Here is an 18,540-nt window from a genome sequence, read left to right on the forward strand (position 1 = left end):
CTCATTAGTCTCACGATTGACTTCTATAAGTAACTAATAAACAGAGAGTTTGCACACTGGAAAGGATAAGGCCTTAGATCATAAGTATTAAACATTAAAGTTGAGCTTATTTTGCAAATGTTTTATATTTCCAATGTAATATATTTTCCAGCATGTATGCCACTATCAGATGGCACTGCGTATGTCAAATTCTATCATCACCATCATCAAGATATAATTGGCATCGGGAAGACTGTGTGCTTTTGAAATTTATTGAAATACCTTGATCAGGAGAATGTGACTTACGAAATTTACCTGCTTGAGATTGCTGTGTTTCAGACTTGGGTTTGGAAATTCGATGAGAATAATCCCTCTGCTGAATGGATTTTGAAATGAGATATTTAATCAATATTTTGGACTTCAATCAAGATGTAATTATTCAATATTAATATTAAAAAACATTTACCTCTGGGTGTGGACATTTTTCAGCCCAAACTGAAAGAGAAAGAATGTAGAGTCATTCTCATGCACAATGAGATCACAAAAACTACCTTTATGTAGGCTTCAGATGGCAGTGAGATTTCATTCCCTTCTTTCATAATAAACTCCTATTATTTTACTGCTTAGGACAAAAACTGACACAAATATACTGAAACTTAGCAAAGCAACTTAAAGATTCAGTGCAAGAGCCATCAAAATTCCAATATAATTTGTCAGAAAAATTGAAAAAAAACAAAACAAAACAAAAAACCAACCACAACAGCATCAAAACACCTTTCAGGTTCATGTGTAAATTCAAAAATAAAAATAAAAAGAATAAAAATAAAACAAACAAAAGAATGGACAGACTCCACCAGCTCAGATTGGACCAAGAGGTGAGTCACTGTTCTCCTAGGCACAGTTACAGGCCAGCAGGCAATACTCCTGCAGGCAGGTCTGATTACCACCACCCCATCAGATCCTTTAATCACAAGTCCTACTACTCTGGCCCTCTAAATCTACCCACTGCACCAAGACTGCAGCTGCCCCGTGAGACACAGACTCTGCTAGGTCCAATTGAACCAAGAGGTGAGTCACCATTCTTCCAGCAGGTCACCCCAGCCTCCAGGCCTTAGGCCCAGGGGCACAACCCATGCCCCCATTCCCTCTCCATTGCAGCCCCAATTGCAGACCAGTTGGAGAGTTTCCTGCAGGCAACTGACAACCTGACAACCTCCACTTCACATATGACCCTGTTATCTACAAGTCCCACTTGCTCCCCCAAATCCACCCATCCCCCAAGACCATAGCTGTTCCCTGAGACACAGACTTAGCTGGCTCCCCCTGGACCAAGAGGTGACTCACCATATTCCCAGCTGGTCACCCTGCTTCAGAGGCACAACCCAAGCCCCCTTCCCCCACCCATTGCAGCCCCAGCTGCCAGCCAGCAGGCAGGACTCCTGTGGTGAGGTAACCCAGGCTCAGAAAGACAAACATGATATTTAATCACTCATCAGTGGATACCAGATGTAAAGAGAAAAATAATCAGACTACAACCCACAGCTCCAAAGAAGCTAGGAAACAAGGAGCCTAAGAGGGACACATGGATTGCCATGGGAAGGAGAAACAGAGGAGATCTCCATGAGTAGTGGGGATGGGGGGCAATAAAGGGCATGGGATGGAGGATGAGAATATGAGGAGATAATAGGATGGTTGAGCTGGGGGAGGGACAGAGTGGGAGAGCAATGAAAGAGATATCTTGTTAGAGGGAGACGTTATGAGGTAAGGGAGAAACCTGTTGCTAGGGAAATTTCCAGGAATCCACAAGGATGACCCCAGATTAGAAGACTGGCAATAGTGAAGAGGGTGCCTGAACTGGCCTACCCTGGTATTCAGATTGGTGAATTCCCTAACTGTCATCATAGAGCCTTCATCCAGTAACTGATGGAAGCAGATGCAGAGATCCACAACCAAGCACCAGGCTGAGCTTGGGGAGTCCAGTTGAAGAGAGGGAAGGGGATTATATGAGCAAGGGGGCAGGGTCAAGATTATGATAGGGAAATCTACAGAGACAACTAATCCATGTTTGTAGGAACTCAGGAACTTTAGACCAACAGCTGTGGAACCAGCATGGGACTGGACTAGGCCCTCTGCATATGGGAGACAGTTGTGTAGCTTGGTCTGTTTGAAGGCCCCCCAGTAGTGGGATCGGGATCTATACCTGGTGCATGTGCTGGCAATCTGGAGCCCATTACCTATAGTGGGATGCCTTGCTCAGCCTTGCTGCAGTGTGGAGGTGCTTGATCCTGCCTAACTGAATGTACCAGGATTTACTGACTCCCCATAGGAGACCTAACACTTTTGGAGGAGAGGTTGGGGGTATGCTGGAGGGGAGTGGGAAGAGGGATGAGAGGGGGATTTGTGCTTGGTATGTAAAATAAAATTTTAAATAAAAAGAACAAAATAATGAAAGACTTAACATTGAATAGAGATAAAAGGATACTTAATATGAAAAGAGGATGGAGAAATCACTATCTTAGAGTTCATGTTTTGTTACAGAGTTAGACTAATAAAACAGCATGATTCTAGCATCACAATAGACATGTTATCAATGAAATCAAATTGAACACCAAATGGAGGTCCACACACATGATTTTTCATATAGAAACCAGAAATACACACTGGGTAAAAAACATCTTCCAACATGATAGTGAACTAATCTTGATTGCTGCATGGAGAAAACTGCACATAGATCTGTATTTACTACCCTAAATAAAAACATAATTCCAAATGAATCAGGGATCTCTAAATAAGACCAGAGACACTGAATGTAACAGTAGAGAAAGTGTGTGATAGGCTTGAACTCATTGGTACAGGAAAAGACTTTTTGAATAGGACACCTGTAGCACAGGCACTAAGATCCACATTTAATAAATGGGACCACATGAAGCTAAAAGCTTTTTTATGGCAAGATATGTATATCAGTGTTGGGCTTTTAAATAATCACTCCACCATATGATAGTGTTATTGAAATAAATTATAGATATGAATTCTAAATATATTTCCTATTTCTTGTTACTAAGTTACAGTAGTGTACTACAGATGAAGGTAAGATATACATTATAAGTTCTAGAACAAAACAAAACTTGATTTTCTTTTCTGAAGATGTGGTATATTGCTGGCTGTCCAGTCCAGAACAGAATCTCTGAGGTAACATATGTTTTTGCTTTGTCCTTTCTGGTAGCTTTGAGTATGACAGGTTTTCATTCTGAGACCCAGGTATCAAGAAATCATAGTCAAACATTGGAGAAATCTCATTAGTCTCACGATTGACTTCTATAAGTAACTAATAAACAGAGAGTTTGCACACTGGAAAGGATAAGGCCTTAGATCATAAGTATTAAACATTAAAGTTGAGCTTATTTTGCAAATGTTTTATATTTCCAATGTAATATATTTTCCAGCATGTATGCCACTATCAGATGGCACTGCGTATGTCAAATTCTATCATCACCATCATCAAGATATAATTGGCATCGGGAAGACTGTGTGCTTTTGAAATTTATTGAAATACCTTGATCAGGAGAATGTGACTTACGAAATTTACCTGCTTGAGATTGCTGTGTTTCAGACTTGGGTTTGGAAATTCGATGAGAATAATCCCTCTGCTGAATGGATTTTGAAATGAGATATTTAATCAATATTTTGGACTTCAATCAAGATGTAATTATTCAATATTAATATTAAAAAACATTTACCTCTGGGTGTGGACATTTTTCAGCCCAAACTGAAAGAGAAAGAATGTAGAGTCATTCTCATGCACAATGAGATCACAAAAACTACCTTTATGTAGGCTTCAGATGGCAGTGAGATTTCATTCCCTTCTTTCATAATAAACTCCTATTATTTTACTGCTTAGGACAAAAACTGACACAAATATACTGAAACTTAGCAAAGCAACTTAAAGATTCAGTGCAAGAGCCATCAAAATTCCAATATAATTTGTCAGAAAAATTGAAAAAAAACAAAACAAAACAAAAAACCAACCACAACAGCATCAAAACACCTTTCAGGTTCATGTGTAAATTCAAAAATAAAAATAAAAAGAATAAAAATAAAACAAACAAAAGAATGGACAGACTCCACCAGCTCAGATTGGACCAAGAGGTGAGTCACTGTTCTCCTAGGCACAGTTACAGGCCAGCAGGCAATACTCCTGCAGGCAGGTCTGATTACCACCACCCCATCAGATCCTTTAATCACAAGTCCTACTACTCTGGCCCTCTAAATCTACCCACTGCACCAAGACTGCAGCTGCCCCGTGAGACACAGACTCTGCTAGGTCCAATTGAACCAAGAGGTGAGTCACCATTCTTCCAGCAGGTCACCCCAGCCTCCAGGCCTTAGGCCCAGGGGCACAACCCATGCCCCCATTCCCTCTCCATTGCAGCCCCAATTGCAGACCAGTTGGAGAGTTTCCTGCAGGCAACTGACAACCTGACAACCTCCACTTCACATATGACCCTGTTATCTACAAGTCCCACTTGCTCCCCCAAATCCACCCATCCCCCAAGACCATAGCTGTTCCCTGAGACACAGACTTAGCTGGCTCCCCCTGGACCAAGAGGTGACTCACCATATTCCCAGCTGGTCACCCTGCTTCAGAGGCACAACCCAAGCCCCCTTCCCCCACCCATTGCAGCCCCAGCTGCCAGCCAGCAGGCAGGACTCCTGTGGTGAGGTAACCCAGGCTCAGAAAGACAAACATGATATTTAATCACTCATCAGTGGATACCAGATGTAAAGAGAAAAATAATCAGACTACAACCCACAGCTCCAAAGAAGCTAGGAAACAAGGAGCCTAAGAGGGACACATGGATTGCCATGGGAAGGAGAAACAGAGGAGATCTCCATGAGTAGTGGGGATGGGGGGCAATAAAGGGCATGGGATGGAGGATGAGAATATGAGGAGATAATAGGATGGTTGAGCTGGGGGAGGGACAGAGTGGGAGAGCAATGAAAGAGATATCTTGTTAGAGGGAGACGTTATGAGGTAAGGGAGAAACCTGTTGCTAGGGAAATTTCCAGGAATCCACAAGGATGACCCCAGATTAGAAGACTGGCAATAGTGAAGAGGGTGCCTGAACTGGCCTACCCTGGTATTCAGATTGGTGAATTCCCTAACTGTCATCATAGAGCCTTCATCCAGTAACTGATGGAAGCAGATGCAGAGATCCACAACCAAGCACCAGGCTGAGCTTGGGGAGTCCAGTTGAAGAGAGGGAAGGGGATTATATGAGCAAGGGGGCAGGGTCAAGATTATGATAGGGAAATCTACAGAGACAACTAATCCATGTTTGTAGGAACTCAGGAACTTTAGACCAACAGCTGTGGAACCAGCATGGGACTGGACTAGGCCCTCTGCATATGGGAGACAGTTGTGTAGCTTGGTCTGTTTGAAGGCCCCCCAGTAGTGGGATCGGGATCTATACCTGGTGCATGTGCTGGCAATCTGGAGCCCATTACCTATAGTGGGATGCCTTGCTCAGCCTTGCTGCAGTGTGGAGGTGCTTGATCCTGCCTAACTGAATGTACCAGGATTTACTGACTCCCCATAGGAGACCTAACACTTTTGGAGGAGAGGTTGGGGGTATGCTGGAGGGGAGTGGGAAGAGGGATGAGAGGGGGATTTGTGCTTGGTATGTAAAATAAAATTTTAAATAAAAAGAACAAAATAATGAAAGACTTAACATTGAATAGAGATAAAAGGATACTTAATATGAAAAGAGGATGGAGAAATCACTATCTTAGAGTTCATGTTTTGTTACAGAGTTAGACTAATAAAACAGCATGATTCTAGCATCACAATAGACATGTTATCAATGAAATCAAATTGAACACCAAATGGAGGTCCACACACATGATTTTTCATATAGAAACCAGAAATACACACTGGGTAAAAAACATCTTCCAACATGATAGTGAACTAATCTTGATTGCTGCATGGAGAAAACTGCACATAGATCTGTATTTACTACCCTAAATAAAAACATAATTCCAAATGAATCAGGGATCTCTAAATAAGACCAGAGACACTGAATGTAACAGTAGAGAAAGTGTGTGATAGGCTTGAACTCATTGGTACAGGAAAAGACTTTTTGAATAGGACACCTGTAGCACAGGCACTAAGACCCACACTTAATAAATGGGACCACATGAAGCTGAAAGTTTCCTGTGGCAAGATATCTATGTAAGTTTTGGGATTGTCAATGACTGCTCCACTATATGATAGTGTATGCTGTGCTATTGAAATAGATTGTAAGTAAGAATTCTAAATGCATTTCCTATTCCTTGTAGTTAAATTACAGTGCACTATGAGTGAAGTGAAGCAGTGCACTATGAATTATAGAGCAACACAAAAATTGATTTTCTTTTCTGAAGATATTGTACATTGCTGTTTGTCCAGTCCAGATCAGAATCTCTGAGCTCAAATAAGTTTCTACCTTGTCCTTACAGATAGCTATGTGTGTAGGTGCGCATTCTGAGATCCATCAAGAAATTATGGTCACACATTGGGGAAGTATCATTAGTCTCATGATTGACTTCTATAAGTCACTAATAAACAGAGATTGCACACTGGAAATGATAAGGCAGTCGAACATGAGTATTAGACATTGAAGCTGAGCTGACATTTCTAAATGTTTTATATTGTCAATGTAATAATTTTGAAGCATGTATGCCACTAGTGAGTTGGCATTGCTTATGACAAAACCTTCCAACATTATAGTCGAGATATAATTGGCATCGGGAAGACTGTGTGCATTTGAAATGTATTAGAATAAATTGATCAGAAGAAAGTGACTTAACAAAATTTACCTGTTTGAGATTGCTGTGTTTCAGGCATGGGTCTGGAGGCTAGATGACAATAATCCCTCAGCTATTTTGAAAAGAGATATTTAATCAATATTTTGGATTTCAACAATATATAATTATTCAATATAAATATTAAAAGTCACTTACCTCTGGATGTGGACATTTTTCAGCCCAAACTGAAAGAAAAAGAAAGTACAGTCAATCTTATGCACAATGAGAATTCCAAACCTACCTTTATGAAGGCTTCAGAGGGCAATGAGTTCTATTCCCTTCTTTCAAAATAAACATCTATTATTTTACTGGTTAGGAAAGCAGCTGACAAATATACTGAAATATATCAAAAGAAATCTATAGATTCAATTTAATTCCATCAAAATTCAGAGAAATTTTAAAAATAACCACAATAGCATCAAAAAGCCTTTCATGTTCATATGGAAATACAAAAAAGTCTTGGATATATTTAAGAAGATTCTCAATACTAAAATAGGCTGGAGAAATCACTATTTCAGATGGTATGTTTTGTTACAGAGCTAGAGTAATAAAAATATCATGGTTCTATCATCAAAATAGACATGTTGATCAATGAAATCAAATTAATGTCAAAACACCTATGAATACCTGATTTTTCACAAAGAAAGTAGAAATACACACTGGATAAAAATAGCCTCCATACATGGAGATTACCAAACTTCATGGATACATGAAGAAGAATACACATAGGAGTATTTATTACCCTGAACAAAACTTAACTCCAAATGGATCATGAATCTCTAAATAAGACTAGATACCCTGAATATGACAGAAGAAAATTTTTTAACAGGCTTGAACTCACTGGCATAGGAAACAGAACACCTGTAGCACAGCACTAAGACCCAAATTTAGTAAATGGGACCACATGAAACTGAAAGCTTCTTTATGGCAAAAGACACCATCATCAGGCTACATAATAGGAAAAGAACTTAATCATTTAAACCTCTAACGTACAGTTAGTATCTAAAATAAATAAAGAAGAAAAAATTGGACTCCCAGGAAACAAATAACCCAATGACAATGGTGTTTGGGAATACAAAGACAATTTTTAAAGATAAAACACAAACTACTGACAAACTTTTAAAGAAATGCTCATCATTTTTATTTATCAGAAGAATGCAAACCAAAAGTACTTTGAGATTTCATTTTACTCCTGTCCAAAGGGAGAAGTTCAATTAAGCAAATGACAACTCATGCTTGTGAGGATATGACGAAAATGGAACACTTGCTCATTACTGATGAGAATGTAAATTTTACAGCCATTATGGAAATGACTCTGGCATTTTCTCAGGAAGCTGGCTACTAATTCTTCTCTAAATTCACCTATACACCTATCTGGCATATACTCAAAGGACTCTATATCCTACTACATAAATATCTGCTCATACATGCTCATTATTGACTATTTACAATAGCCAGATTTAGGAACAGTCTAGATGTCCTTTAACTGACAAATATATAATGAAAATGTGGTGAACTTACACGATGGGTTGTTTTGCGTCTATCAAAAAAGGAAATTTACATATAAATGTATGAAGCTAGAAAAAATCACCACGAATGAGGAGACCCAGATCCAAAAGTCAAATACTGTATAATTTCCCTTATATGTGAGTGTTAGCATTTAAGTCTTCAACATGTGTGCTAAAATCCATATAACCACAGAGACTCTGCATCAAGTAAGGGATTGCTTGTGAGGATCATTCAAGTAAAGGGAAATAGAATATATAATTGTAGAGAGACAGTCGGGGGAAGGGCGATGCAAGTGAGAGGTTAGGGTAGGAATATGGGGATGACCAATTTACTAACATCCACGTGAAAAACCGTATGGAAACATACTACTGTAGAAGATTTCTAAATACATAAGCATATAAAATAAATACAAATGGAGTCTCCAAATAAGAGAGGAGATAAACCCCCAATTAGACATCTTTTGCTAAACATGAAACCTTTAGTTATACCTTGTTGAGTCAATGGACAAATGGGGCACCTTAGGTATCTCAGGTAGAAGAAAACTCAGAGATCTTTCTGGGACTATCTCAATTTTACACATCGCTCATGCTTATTAACATATGGGACTTATTACCACTTTTGTTGTCTTTTATTTAAGTGTAAATTTATTCAGTGATTTCTTTCGGTAGCATAACATACCAGCATTTGTCTTACATAAAGTCTTTTCATGATGACTCTTACCTTCAATTATTTCATTTTCTTCTGGACCATTTCCTATGCTGGATGACTGGGCAGCTTTCTGCAGTGGATTAGGATAAAACACACTCTGTCACATGATATTAGTAGTGTAATTCCAAAAGGTCTTATTTTCTATTTCTGAACATATCATGATATTTGACTTTAAGGAAATTGTTCATGAGAATATATGCAGTATATATCAAAAACCATGGTATTTGAATGGAGAATCTTATATACACAGTCAAGTTTAAGCCTTTCATTTCCCAATTATATACAAGAAATATAGAGTAGAGGAAAAACATCCACAGACATAGTAATGCCTGATGTGCATGTATCAATAAAAGTAATCATTTTATATTATAATGCATGAAACTAATTTGTTCTTATTAGTAAAGTTGGAGGATGTTAATGAGACAAATGTTCACATCTTTAGTAGGGCCATTCCTCTAGGACACGATTAACATTAATTATGAGGTGTTGTACAATGACATTATTTGTGTGGTTAGGCTTGATAGGAGGTATGTATTATGTTAAAAACATTCATATTGTATCATGCTGATTGTGTAGTGAAGAAGGCAGAATGGGCTCAATTTCGGTAAAAGTGAACAAACAAAACTGACATATTTTGTTAATTTCTTTTTTTTTTTTTTTTTTTCCGTTTTTCGAGACAGGGTTTCTCTGTGTAGCTTTGCGCCTTTCCTGGAGCTCACTTGGTAGCCCAGGCTGGCCTCGAACTCACAGAGATCCGCCTGGCTCTGCCTCCCGAGTGCTGGGATTAAAGGCGTGCGCCACCACTGCCCGGCATTGTTAATTTCTTATACATGGTAATTCTGGATCAAAATGATTAGCAGACAAGTTTTTATTTCCTATGTTACCTTTAGACAATAACATTAGACCATTATGCAGTTTTTTAATATTTTACAAATGTTTCTCAATGAACAGAAATCTTCCCCAAACACCATTTCACAGTTTTTGCATGTTTAACAGAATAAACAAATCTTGCTTTCTCGTTCTTCAAGAATTTTAAAAGTTATGAGAATATGTTGTCCACTATTCTATATGTACAGTAATGCCATCCTATTTGACAGTTACTGAGTGGACACTCCCTCATCTTCTAAAACATGTTTGGCTTCATACTTTGATCTCTGATGACAAAATACCATTCTCACTCCTACCCTGTATTAACGACAATTTTGCCTAAATATCTCTCTCTACCATATGTTTTCTTTATGACAAAATGCACCTATCTGAACTAAAACAGTTGCTTTTTACTTGCTTGGTGTTCTATTACTATGGCATAGGCTTCCCTCTGAAATCTCAGTTCTTGATTTCTCAACATAGAGGAGATATTGACTATACAGATTTATGTGGGTTTAAAACATGAAAAATGTCTTCAGAACATACTCATACTTCAGTAAGTACCTAACATTGTATTATGTCTCTGAACAGATTGTGTGAAAGAGAAAGTATAGTGTCTTGAATCTATTTGAATTCTCTACATTAACTCAATTCCATATATATATATATATATATATATATATATATATATATATATATTGAGCATATTGGACAATAATGTGGAAATAATTAATTTCCTTCATTGAATTGAGCAAAATAATTGAGTTTTTCCTTCACAATTAGGTCTCTTTTATGGAATCAAAAATTCTTTCTGTTGGAAGATTAGTTGATTATATATCCATATGATCTTCTCAAATGAGGACCTTGAAATAACCCAATGATCATAAGGAAAAAATTTCTCCTTGACATAATTGAGTATAATCATCACATAACAAATTTAGTTTTTGCAGGAAGAATCAACTTTATTAAATAAGTCCAACTCTAAAGTCATAATTTTATATCGTCCACTATTTTAAATAGAGAGTCTATGGCTCTCCAGCCATGTAAAGAGCTTAACATAAAGCACAAGTAATAATCATATAATTATTTACTAAATTACATATAAAAGACAATGATTAGCTGTGTGACTGGATTCTAAGAATACCCTGTGTTTTATAATAGGTAAAAGACTTTCATTTCAATGTTAAATCATCATTGATGGACTGAATATAGTAGCCTGAAGTGTAGTTTCTTTTGGCCTATGATAAGATCATCAAACCACACAGTATTAAGTGAGAAATTTAATTTTAAACAGTTACATACCAATTTTTGATAGTCTTCATTCTTATTACAAACATTTTCATTTTCCAGTTTTAAATCCGGTATTGTTTCTAATTCTAGTTCTTCTGACATATCCACATATTTTATTTAAAAAATAAATATAACAATTAGATACGTAATTTTCTATGACAATAGATTGAAATACATTCACAATTAGAATTTAGAAAAAAATTTACTCTTATCAAATATTTCAATTAAATGTACTTTATAGATGAATATTCACATGCTTAGATAAATGCCCAAGTTGTAGAAATACCTGTATATCACTTGTATAGAAACTTCATGTTGCCAGCTTCAAGACATCCAAATACTTGACTAATTCACACACCTCTCATAAATGACCAAGCTCTCTAAAATCTACACTTTCAGATGTCATCGATGTTTCAGAACATTTATCATGTGCTTATACCCACAAGCACATTCAAAAAATGTACAAATTAAGGAAATTGGAAAAGGATTATGAAATAATTTTTTTTTTGGTTTTTCAAGACAGGGTTTCTCTGTGTAGCTTTGTGTCTTTCCTGGAACTCACTTGGTAGCCCAGGCTGGCCTCGAACTCACAGAGATCTGCCTGGCTCTGCCTCCCGAGTGCTGGGATTAAAGGCGTGCGCCACCAGTGCCCGGTTGAAATAATTGTTTTTTATTGAAACTAGCAAAATAGTTTTAGTTGTAAGGCCCTATTGCTCAAGACTCCACACTTTAAACACAGAATTTGGAGTAATTTAACTGGACCTGACATAGAAACCTGCTCTCATACTATGAGAACATGCTTTGCAAAGTGCCAAGGGAGATAAGCAATCAGTAATCCCACCAGCAGAAAATGGTACACCACCAAGATGTTGAAAAGCCTGGCAAGATAACGCTCATGGTAGGATAGCGATACTTTTATTTTTGGGGTAACCAACAGCTGTCCTATTGGTCTGGAGACACACTAAATGAGAAATTCATTCCAAGTACTGGGAAACTAATCAACTATCCATGGATGGAGAAATCATAAACACTAGGAGTCATCAATTACTCCCATTTTCTCATAACAGTATACTTACTATGTTCTAAATATTGTTTTTTATAGTCACAGTTATACCCACAGAAGAATGTAGCTGACATTTTTCCTCAAAGAATTTACTTTTCACAGTACATAAAAGTATTACAGTATATACAATTAATGAAAATCCAAGGAGTGACCATAATATGCCCCAACTCCACTTATAAAGTCCTAAATCTAAGGATCAGAAAAAAATAGCAAGAATTGGGAAGATAGATTGCAAAATCAAAGTACCAGCACTCTTGAAGCTACACAGCATCTTCTATGCATGACTTAGATATTGCTACCATGAAATTTCAAAGGTATGATATCTGAAAAAACACCTGTATAAGGACAACACCAGATGAAATTCTACTGTGGGTGAAGTGAATCTCACAATGCACAACCCCTAGATGAAGATCTGTAGGCAATCAGTGGCTGATAAACAAAGATAAATCAGGTGATTTTCCAGAGATGAGCTCATCCTAGTAGGATAATAGGTTGTGCAATTCCAGTGATCAGTCCTAAACACATGTACATATAAGCAACACACTAAACAAATACATACAAGCATGCATACACTTATACACACACAGAAACACAAACACACATGCACACACACATGCACATACGTGCATAAACACACACAAATATAGTGTGTCTTTACTAATAGTATAGAAGAGAAGTCACACACAGAGTTACTAAGGACTTGAGCACAGGGAATGTTGTAGAAATAGCCAGAAACCTGAAAAAGATGTAAATATAGTACACAAGCATGAAATTATCAAAAGTTAAATAAAATAAAAGGCAACTCTTTTACTGACGTTCTTATTTCAACCTTTGGATGAAAATTTTTCTTGTCTACCATTACATTTTTACTTTTGTTTGATTTAACATATATTACGTGGTTTATTTTATTTGGCTAAGGTATTTGTTGTCATGTTTTAAGCAAACCTCTCTGCCAAGTGATCTTACAAGTTAAGCATGTGCATTACCTTCTTGTTCTTCTACATGTTCATATTGTTTGGAAACTATTGGTAAGTCATCCACACCACTTTTCAGACTATTCTCAGGAATATCTTGCTAAAATAATGAAAAATAATAATGAGAATATAGTTGAATTTCCTATTTTGAATTCAACTAAACTTAAAAATAGGATAGCATATTTTCATAGATAACATTTTGCATGCTCTTGAGATCAACCTATCTTTTCACCTCATACAGTCACATATGCTAAAATCAAGCTTTGAAGCAGAAATAGAAAAAGATCATCTGCAGAATTCAATAAGGAACTAAACTCATAATATGAAACTTATATTCCTCACTGAAAATTAAACAGTTAAAGAATACATTTAAGTACTAACTATTAATGTGCTTGCCATACCAAAGTATTTGATTTAAAAATCAATTCCTTGAGAAAATCAATTTAATATTATAGTAAGGCCCTTAGATTAGTATGAAAATACAGACTATGCCATGTGGAGAAGAACTGAAATATTTTAGAATCAGTTTTGCTTATGAAAAGAAGGATGTACAAAAATAGTTTTGTTAAAATCTTAGATATAGAGAAAATAGTTTCATAAAATTAAAAAGCAGTTAGTGATTCTTCTCTCTTTATACAATGCTTGTAATTATTCAATGAAATCTCAAACTCTTTCACAGTAAAAAACAGGTATCGTTAGAGCATAACAAGCATTAACATGAAGGGAAGCATCAGAACATTCATTCAATGTCTGGAATGTTCCTGGTGCTTATTTATACTTGAAATAGTAGAGATGTCCTTATGCAATTACACACTCAGCATTGTTAGTCATTTAGTTGTAAGATAGGTAAGAAAATTTAAGGTTCACATAGATTCACTATTCTCTAAATGGCATAACACTAATAGTTATCACCTCATATTTAAGTCATATGAACTGGTAGTTTTAATTCAGAAAGATTCTGTGATGAAACATCAATGTCATTATGCCAGTTGAGGATTTTTAAGTCTTCAAATACTGTTGAAATATATGTTAGTCTGGTCCCAACATTCATAAAACACACAAAGAAAGGAATAAAAAAGCCTAATTGACTGTATGCTGAAATCCACATTTGAAGAATTTATGTATAGCTTATCACAATAAGACTGAAAGGACTGGGTGTGTGGTTGAGTGGTAGAGAATTTGCCTTGCATTCATTAATTTCACAGTTGATGTAATAAATGAAAAAACAAAAAGGAAAACTAAAAAACACCAATCACAAGTGATCTTGGACACCCAGAAACAGGAAGCCTAACCTCAGAGTGATTCTGGAGATTTAAATGAGCAATGAAACTACTGTATAGACATCCTTTAAAATTTGAAGTGTTACATATGATGCAAAGAATTTCAGTTTAATTTTCAAGATTTTGAGTGCAAAAATAAGATGAAATTGAAATTTGGCCTTTAGCATTTGTTATCAAAGACCTTATTCTAGAACTTGCTATAATTAGGGGGAAACATGTATACCTTAATTATATGAAGAGTATTTTCTTCCATTTTTGATTTAAAAATGTGCATGTACAATATATTTTGAACATACTTTCCCAACCAAAATACTCCCAGATTATTCCTCATCTACCTATCCCCCCAAGTTTGTAATCTTTCTCTCTTAAATCTATCCCCAAATTGAAAATACAAACTTACAACCAATAAGACAAAAATGCCACAAGAGAACACATCAGCCCCCAACAATACCACAAACACAAAATTGAACACTGTTTCCTTTGTGTTGATCAACTTCCCCTGGTCATAGTGTCTGCTCAGGAGTGCCTTTGATATACCCAGTGATGCTTCAAGTAGAACATTGATTTTTCTTTTGCCAACAGCTATCAATTACAAATGGTGTCCTGGTTATAGATGGCAGCCTGTGTCTTCTGCCTCTTAGTGCTGGCAACCTGTCTTGTTGGAACTTGTGCAAATCATCTGTGTACTGGCATAGTCTCTGAGTTCATATGTGCATTGATCTTGGTCCTGCTGTGTCTGGAAGACAAAGTTTCCTTGACCTTATCCATAAGCACTGGCTCTTATAATCATTCTACTTTTTCTACATAAACACTGAGCCTTGTTGGAGGAGGTTTGATGAAGACATCCAATTTATGACTAGGTGGTCCAAAGTCTCTCACTCTGCATTTTGACCAGTTGATCTCTGTGCTGATTCCCATCTACTGCAAGAGAAAACTTCTGTAAGGAGGATTGGGAAAGGTATAGTGACATGTCTCTAGGACTCATTTTCTTGCTCATTTTCATTCAGAAGAAGAGTAGCATTTGGTTTGTCCATGGCCCATACCCTATATTATCACATGTTATTGGCCCCTTTGGCAGTGTCAGGTTTGTATTCCATCTTATTCAGTCTTTAAGTCCAATGAAAAAGTCATTTGTTACTCCCATAATGTTTGTGCTACTATGGGACCAGCATATGTTTCAGACAGGTCACTGTTGTAGGTCACAGGGTTGTAGCTGGTGATATTGATGGTTACATTTCTCCTCTGGGAGCATGAGGTGTATCTTCTAGTACCATGAACATTAGTTAGAAGGTGTAAGGATTCTATTTGGGCACAAATGCAACTACTCTATGTTTGGTGATTTAATATGTGGTTCCTTCACCAATAGGGTCTTCCTATTTAGTTGTGGAGTGAGACTAAAGGCCTTAGCCATAGCCTGTTATGTTTGGATAATTCTATGTGCCTATAGCATCATCAACAGATGGTTCTGGTCAAACTGGATGGCTACATGCAGACGAACTAAGTAGATCCATATCTATCACCCTGCATACATCTCAACTACAAATGGATCAAAGACTTCAACATAAGACCATAAACTCTGATTAAGATAGAAGAAAATGTCTGGAAAAGGCTTCAATTCCTTGTTATACTCAATGACTGACTTTCTGAACCAGATACCAATAACACGGGCATTAGAACTGAAACTAGCAAGTGTAACTTCATGAAGATGAAAAGCTTCTCCTTAGAAGAGAAACAGCATCATGGAAAAAATTATGGCATGGAAAATAAATAAACCATTGTCAATTATACATCTGATAGGGGATTAGCATCTAAACCACAAAGAACTAATAAACTGAATATCAAGAAAACAAATAACATGTTCTAAAATATGGGGTATACAACTAAGCAGAGATACACAAATGCCTGAGAAACACTTCAATAAATGTTCAACATCCTTAGTCATCAATGTAAATGTAAATCAATGCCCCTCTGAGATTTCATTTTACCTAAGTCAAAATGGCCAAGATCAATAAAACAAATGACAGCTCAGCTTGGGAGTATGCAAAGAAAGGGAAACACTTGTTCCTTCCTGAAGAAAGTGCAAACTTATTCTTGGATATGAGGAGCCTTCAAACATTCTTTTTCTACCTCATTATATATTGGCAGCCTGAGACAGAACTCATTAGGAACATCCTTGAACTCTTGGAAAGTTCAACCTGCCTCTGTCATCTGAATTTTAGGATAAAGACTGTGCCATGATGACTGGATCCAATATTTTATGAGAATGAATAATGCAAAGCTATTATTATACTAATTTTGAGAGAAAGATTTTGTATTTCTACATTTTAATCACTATAAATAATACTTTTTTTCTAGATAAAGTACCAAAATTCTGTGGGATGGTCTTTCTGTATGCTGTGAATATATGTTGCTCCCATGGGTTAATAAATAATGCTGCATTAATAAATATGGCAGGGCAGGACGGAGCCAGGCAGGAAAACCAAGAGAGATAGAGGAAGAAGAAGGGTAGAGTCAGGGAAGATGCTGCAAGCTGTCAGGGGGAGCATGACGTAATAAAATACAGGTAAAGCCACGAGGCACATAGACTAATAGAAATGGGTTAATTTAAGATATAATAGCTAGCTAGCAATAAGCCTGAGCCATATATCAAACAGTTTATAATTAATGTAAACCTCTGTGTGTTTATTTGGGACCAAGTGGCTGCAGGACACAGGAAAACTTCCATCTACACCAGACTTGAAAAAAATGTTTTCAAAAGTTAGTGTTATGAGTAAAAGTGGGTTTTTTTTGTATTTTTATTATTAAGAAATTTTCTATTCATGTTACATAATAACCATAGATTCCCCTATCCTCCCTCCTTGTACCCCCAGCCTTCATCCCCAACCTACCCCCCATTCTCACCTCCTCCAAGGCAAGGTCTCCCATGGGGTCTCAGCAGAACCTGGTACATTTGGTTGAGGCAGACTCAAGCCCCTCCCTCATGCACCAAGGCTGCTCAGGGTGTCCCACCATAGGCACTGGGCTCCAAAAAACACACTCACACACCAGGGACAGATACAGTTTCACTGCCTGGGGGTCCCCTAACCGGTTCAAGGCAAACAACTGTCTCGCCTATCCAGAGGGCCTAGTCCAGTCCCATGGAGGCTCAACAACTATTGGTCCACACTTCATGTATTTCCACTAGATTGGCTGGCTCTCTCTGTACATTTTCCCATCATGATCTCAATGTCCCTTGCTCATAGAATTCCTTCCTCCTCTCTCTTATCAATTGAACTGCTGGAGCTTGGCCTGGTGATCAGCCATGGATCTCTGCATCTGCTTCCATCAGTTACTGGATGAAGGCTCTATGATGACAGTTACAGTATTCACTAATCTGATTACCAGAGTAGGCCAGATCAGGCACACTCTCGACTATTGCTAGTAGTCTAAGGTGGGATCATCCTTGTGGATTCCTGGGAACTTCCCTAGCACTCTGTTTCTCCCTGTTCCCATGATGTCTTCATTTATCATGGTATCTCTTTCCTTGCTATCCCACTCTGTCCCTGTTCCAGCTCAAACTTCCCATTGCCTTGTGTTCTCATCCCCCATTCCTTGTCCTCCATGACTCCCCCTCACCCTCAGTTTGCTCATGTTGATCTCATCTATTTTTCCTTCACTGTTTGTTCTATGAGTCCCTCTTAGGGTCTTCCTTGTTAGCCAGCTTCTCTAGAGTTGTGGGTTGTAGTCTGGTTATTCTTTGCTTTACATCTAGTATCCATGTATGAGTGAGTACATACCATATTTTTCCTCCTGAGTCTGGGTTTTCATTCATTTGCCTGCACATTTTATAATATCATTATTTTTTACTGCTGACTAGTACTCCATTGTGTGTATGTGCCACATTTTCTTTATCCATTCTTCATCTGAGGGGCACCTAGATTGTTTCCAGTTTCTGGCTATTACGAATAATGATGCCATGAACATAGTTGAGCTTGTGTACTTGTGGTATGATTAAGCATTCCTTGGGTATATACCCAAGAGTGGTATA

The 18,540-nt window shown here is 37.3% G+C and overlaps 2 protein-coding genes across 7 annotated transcripts in view; both read right to left on the reverse strand.

Moving 5' to 3' along the window:
* Positions 1–18,540, reverse strand: part of LOC143273830 (uncharacterized) — a 229,583-nt gene that overhangs the window by 186,012 nt on the left and 25,031 nt on the right. The window lies entirely within an intron of this gene.
* Positions 1–18,540, reverse strand: part of LOC143273833 (uncharacterized) — a 40,582-nt gene that overhangs the window by 18,245 nt on the left and 3,797 nt on the right. Inside the window, exons 2-10 of the mRNA XM_076574019.1 lie at positions 13,246–13,333; positions 11,209–11,291; positions 9,052–9,109; positions 6,979–7,007; positions 6,835–6,895; positions 3,717–3,745; positions 3,566–3,626; positions 446–474; positions 295–355 (exon numbers count right to left, since the gene is read on the reverse strand). Coding sequence (XP_076430134.1) covers positions 295–355; positions 446–474; positions 3,566–3,626; positions 3,717–3,745; positions 6,835–6,895; positions 6,979–7,007; positions 9,052–9,109; positions 11,209–11,291; positions 13,246–13,333 — 499 coding nt within the window. The remainder of the gene's footprint in view (positions 1–294; positions 356–445; positions 475–3,565; positions 3,627–3,716; positions 3,746–6,834; positions 6,896–6,978; positions 7,008–9,051; positions 9,110–11,208; positions 11,292–13,245; positions 13,334–18,540) is intronic.

The sequence above is a fragment of the Peromyscus maniculatus genome, chromosome 6 (assembly GCF_049852395.1).
Source record: "Peromyscus maniculatus bairdii isolate BWxNUB_F1_BW_parent chromosome 6, HU_Pman_BW_mat_3.1, whole genome shotgun sequence".
In the NCBI taxonomy this organism is placed as follows: Eukaryota; Metazoa; Chordata; class Mammalia; order Rodentia; family Cricetidae; genus Peromyscus; species Peromyscus maniculatus.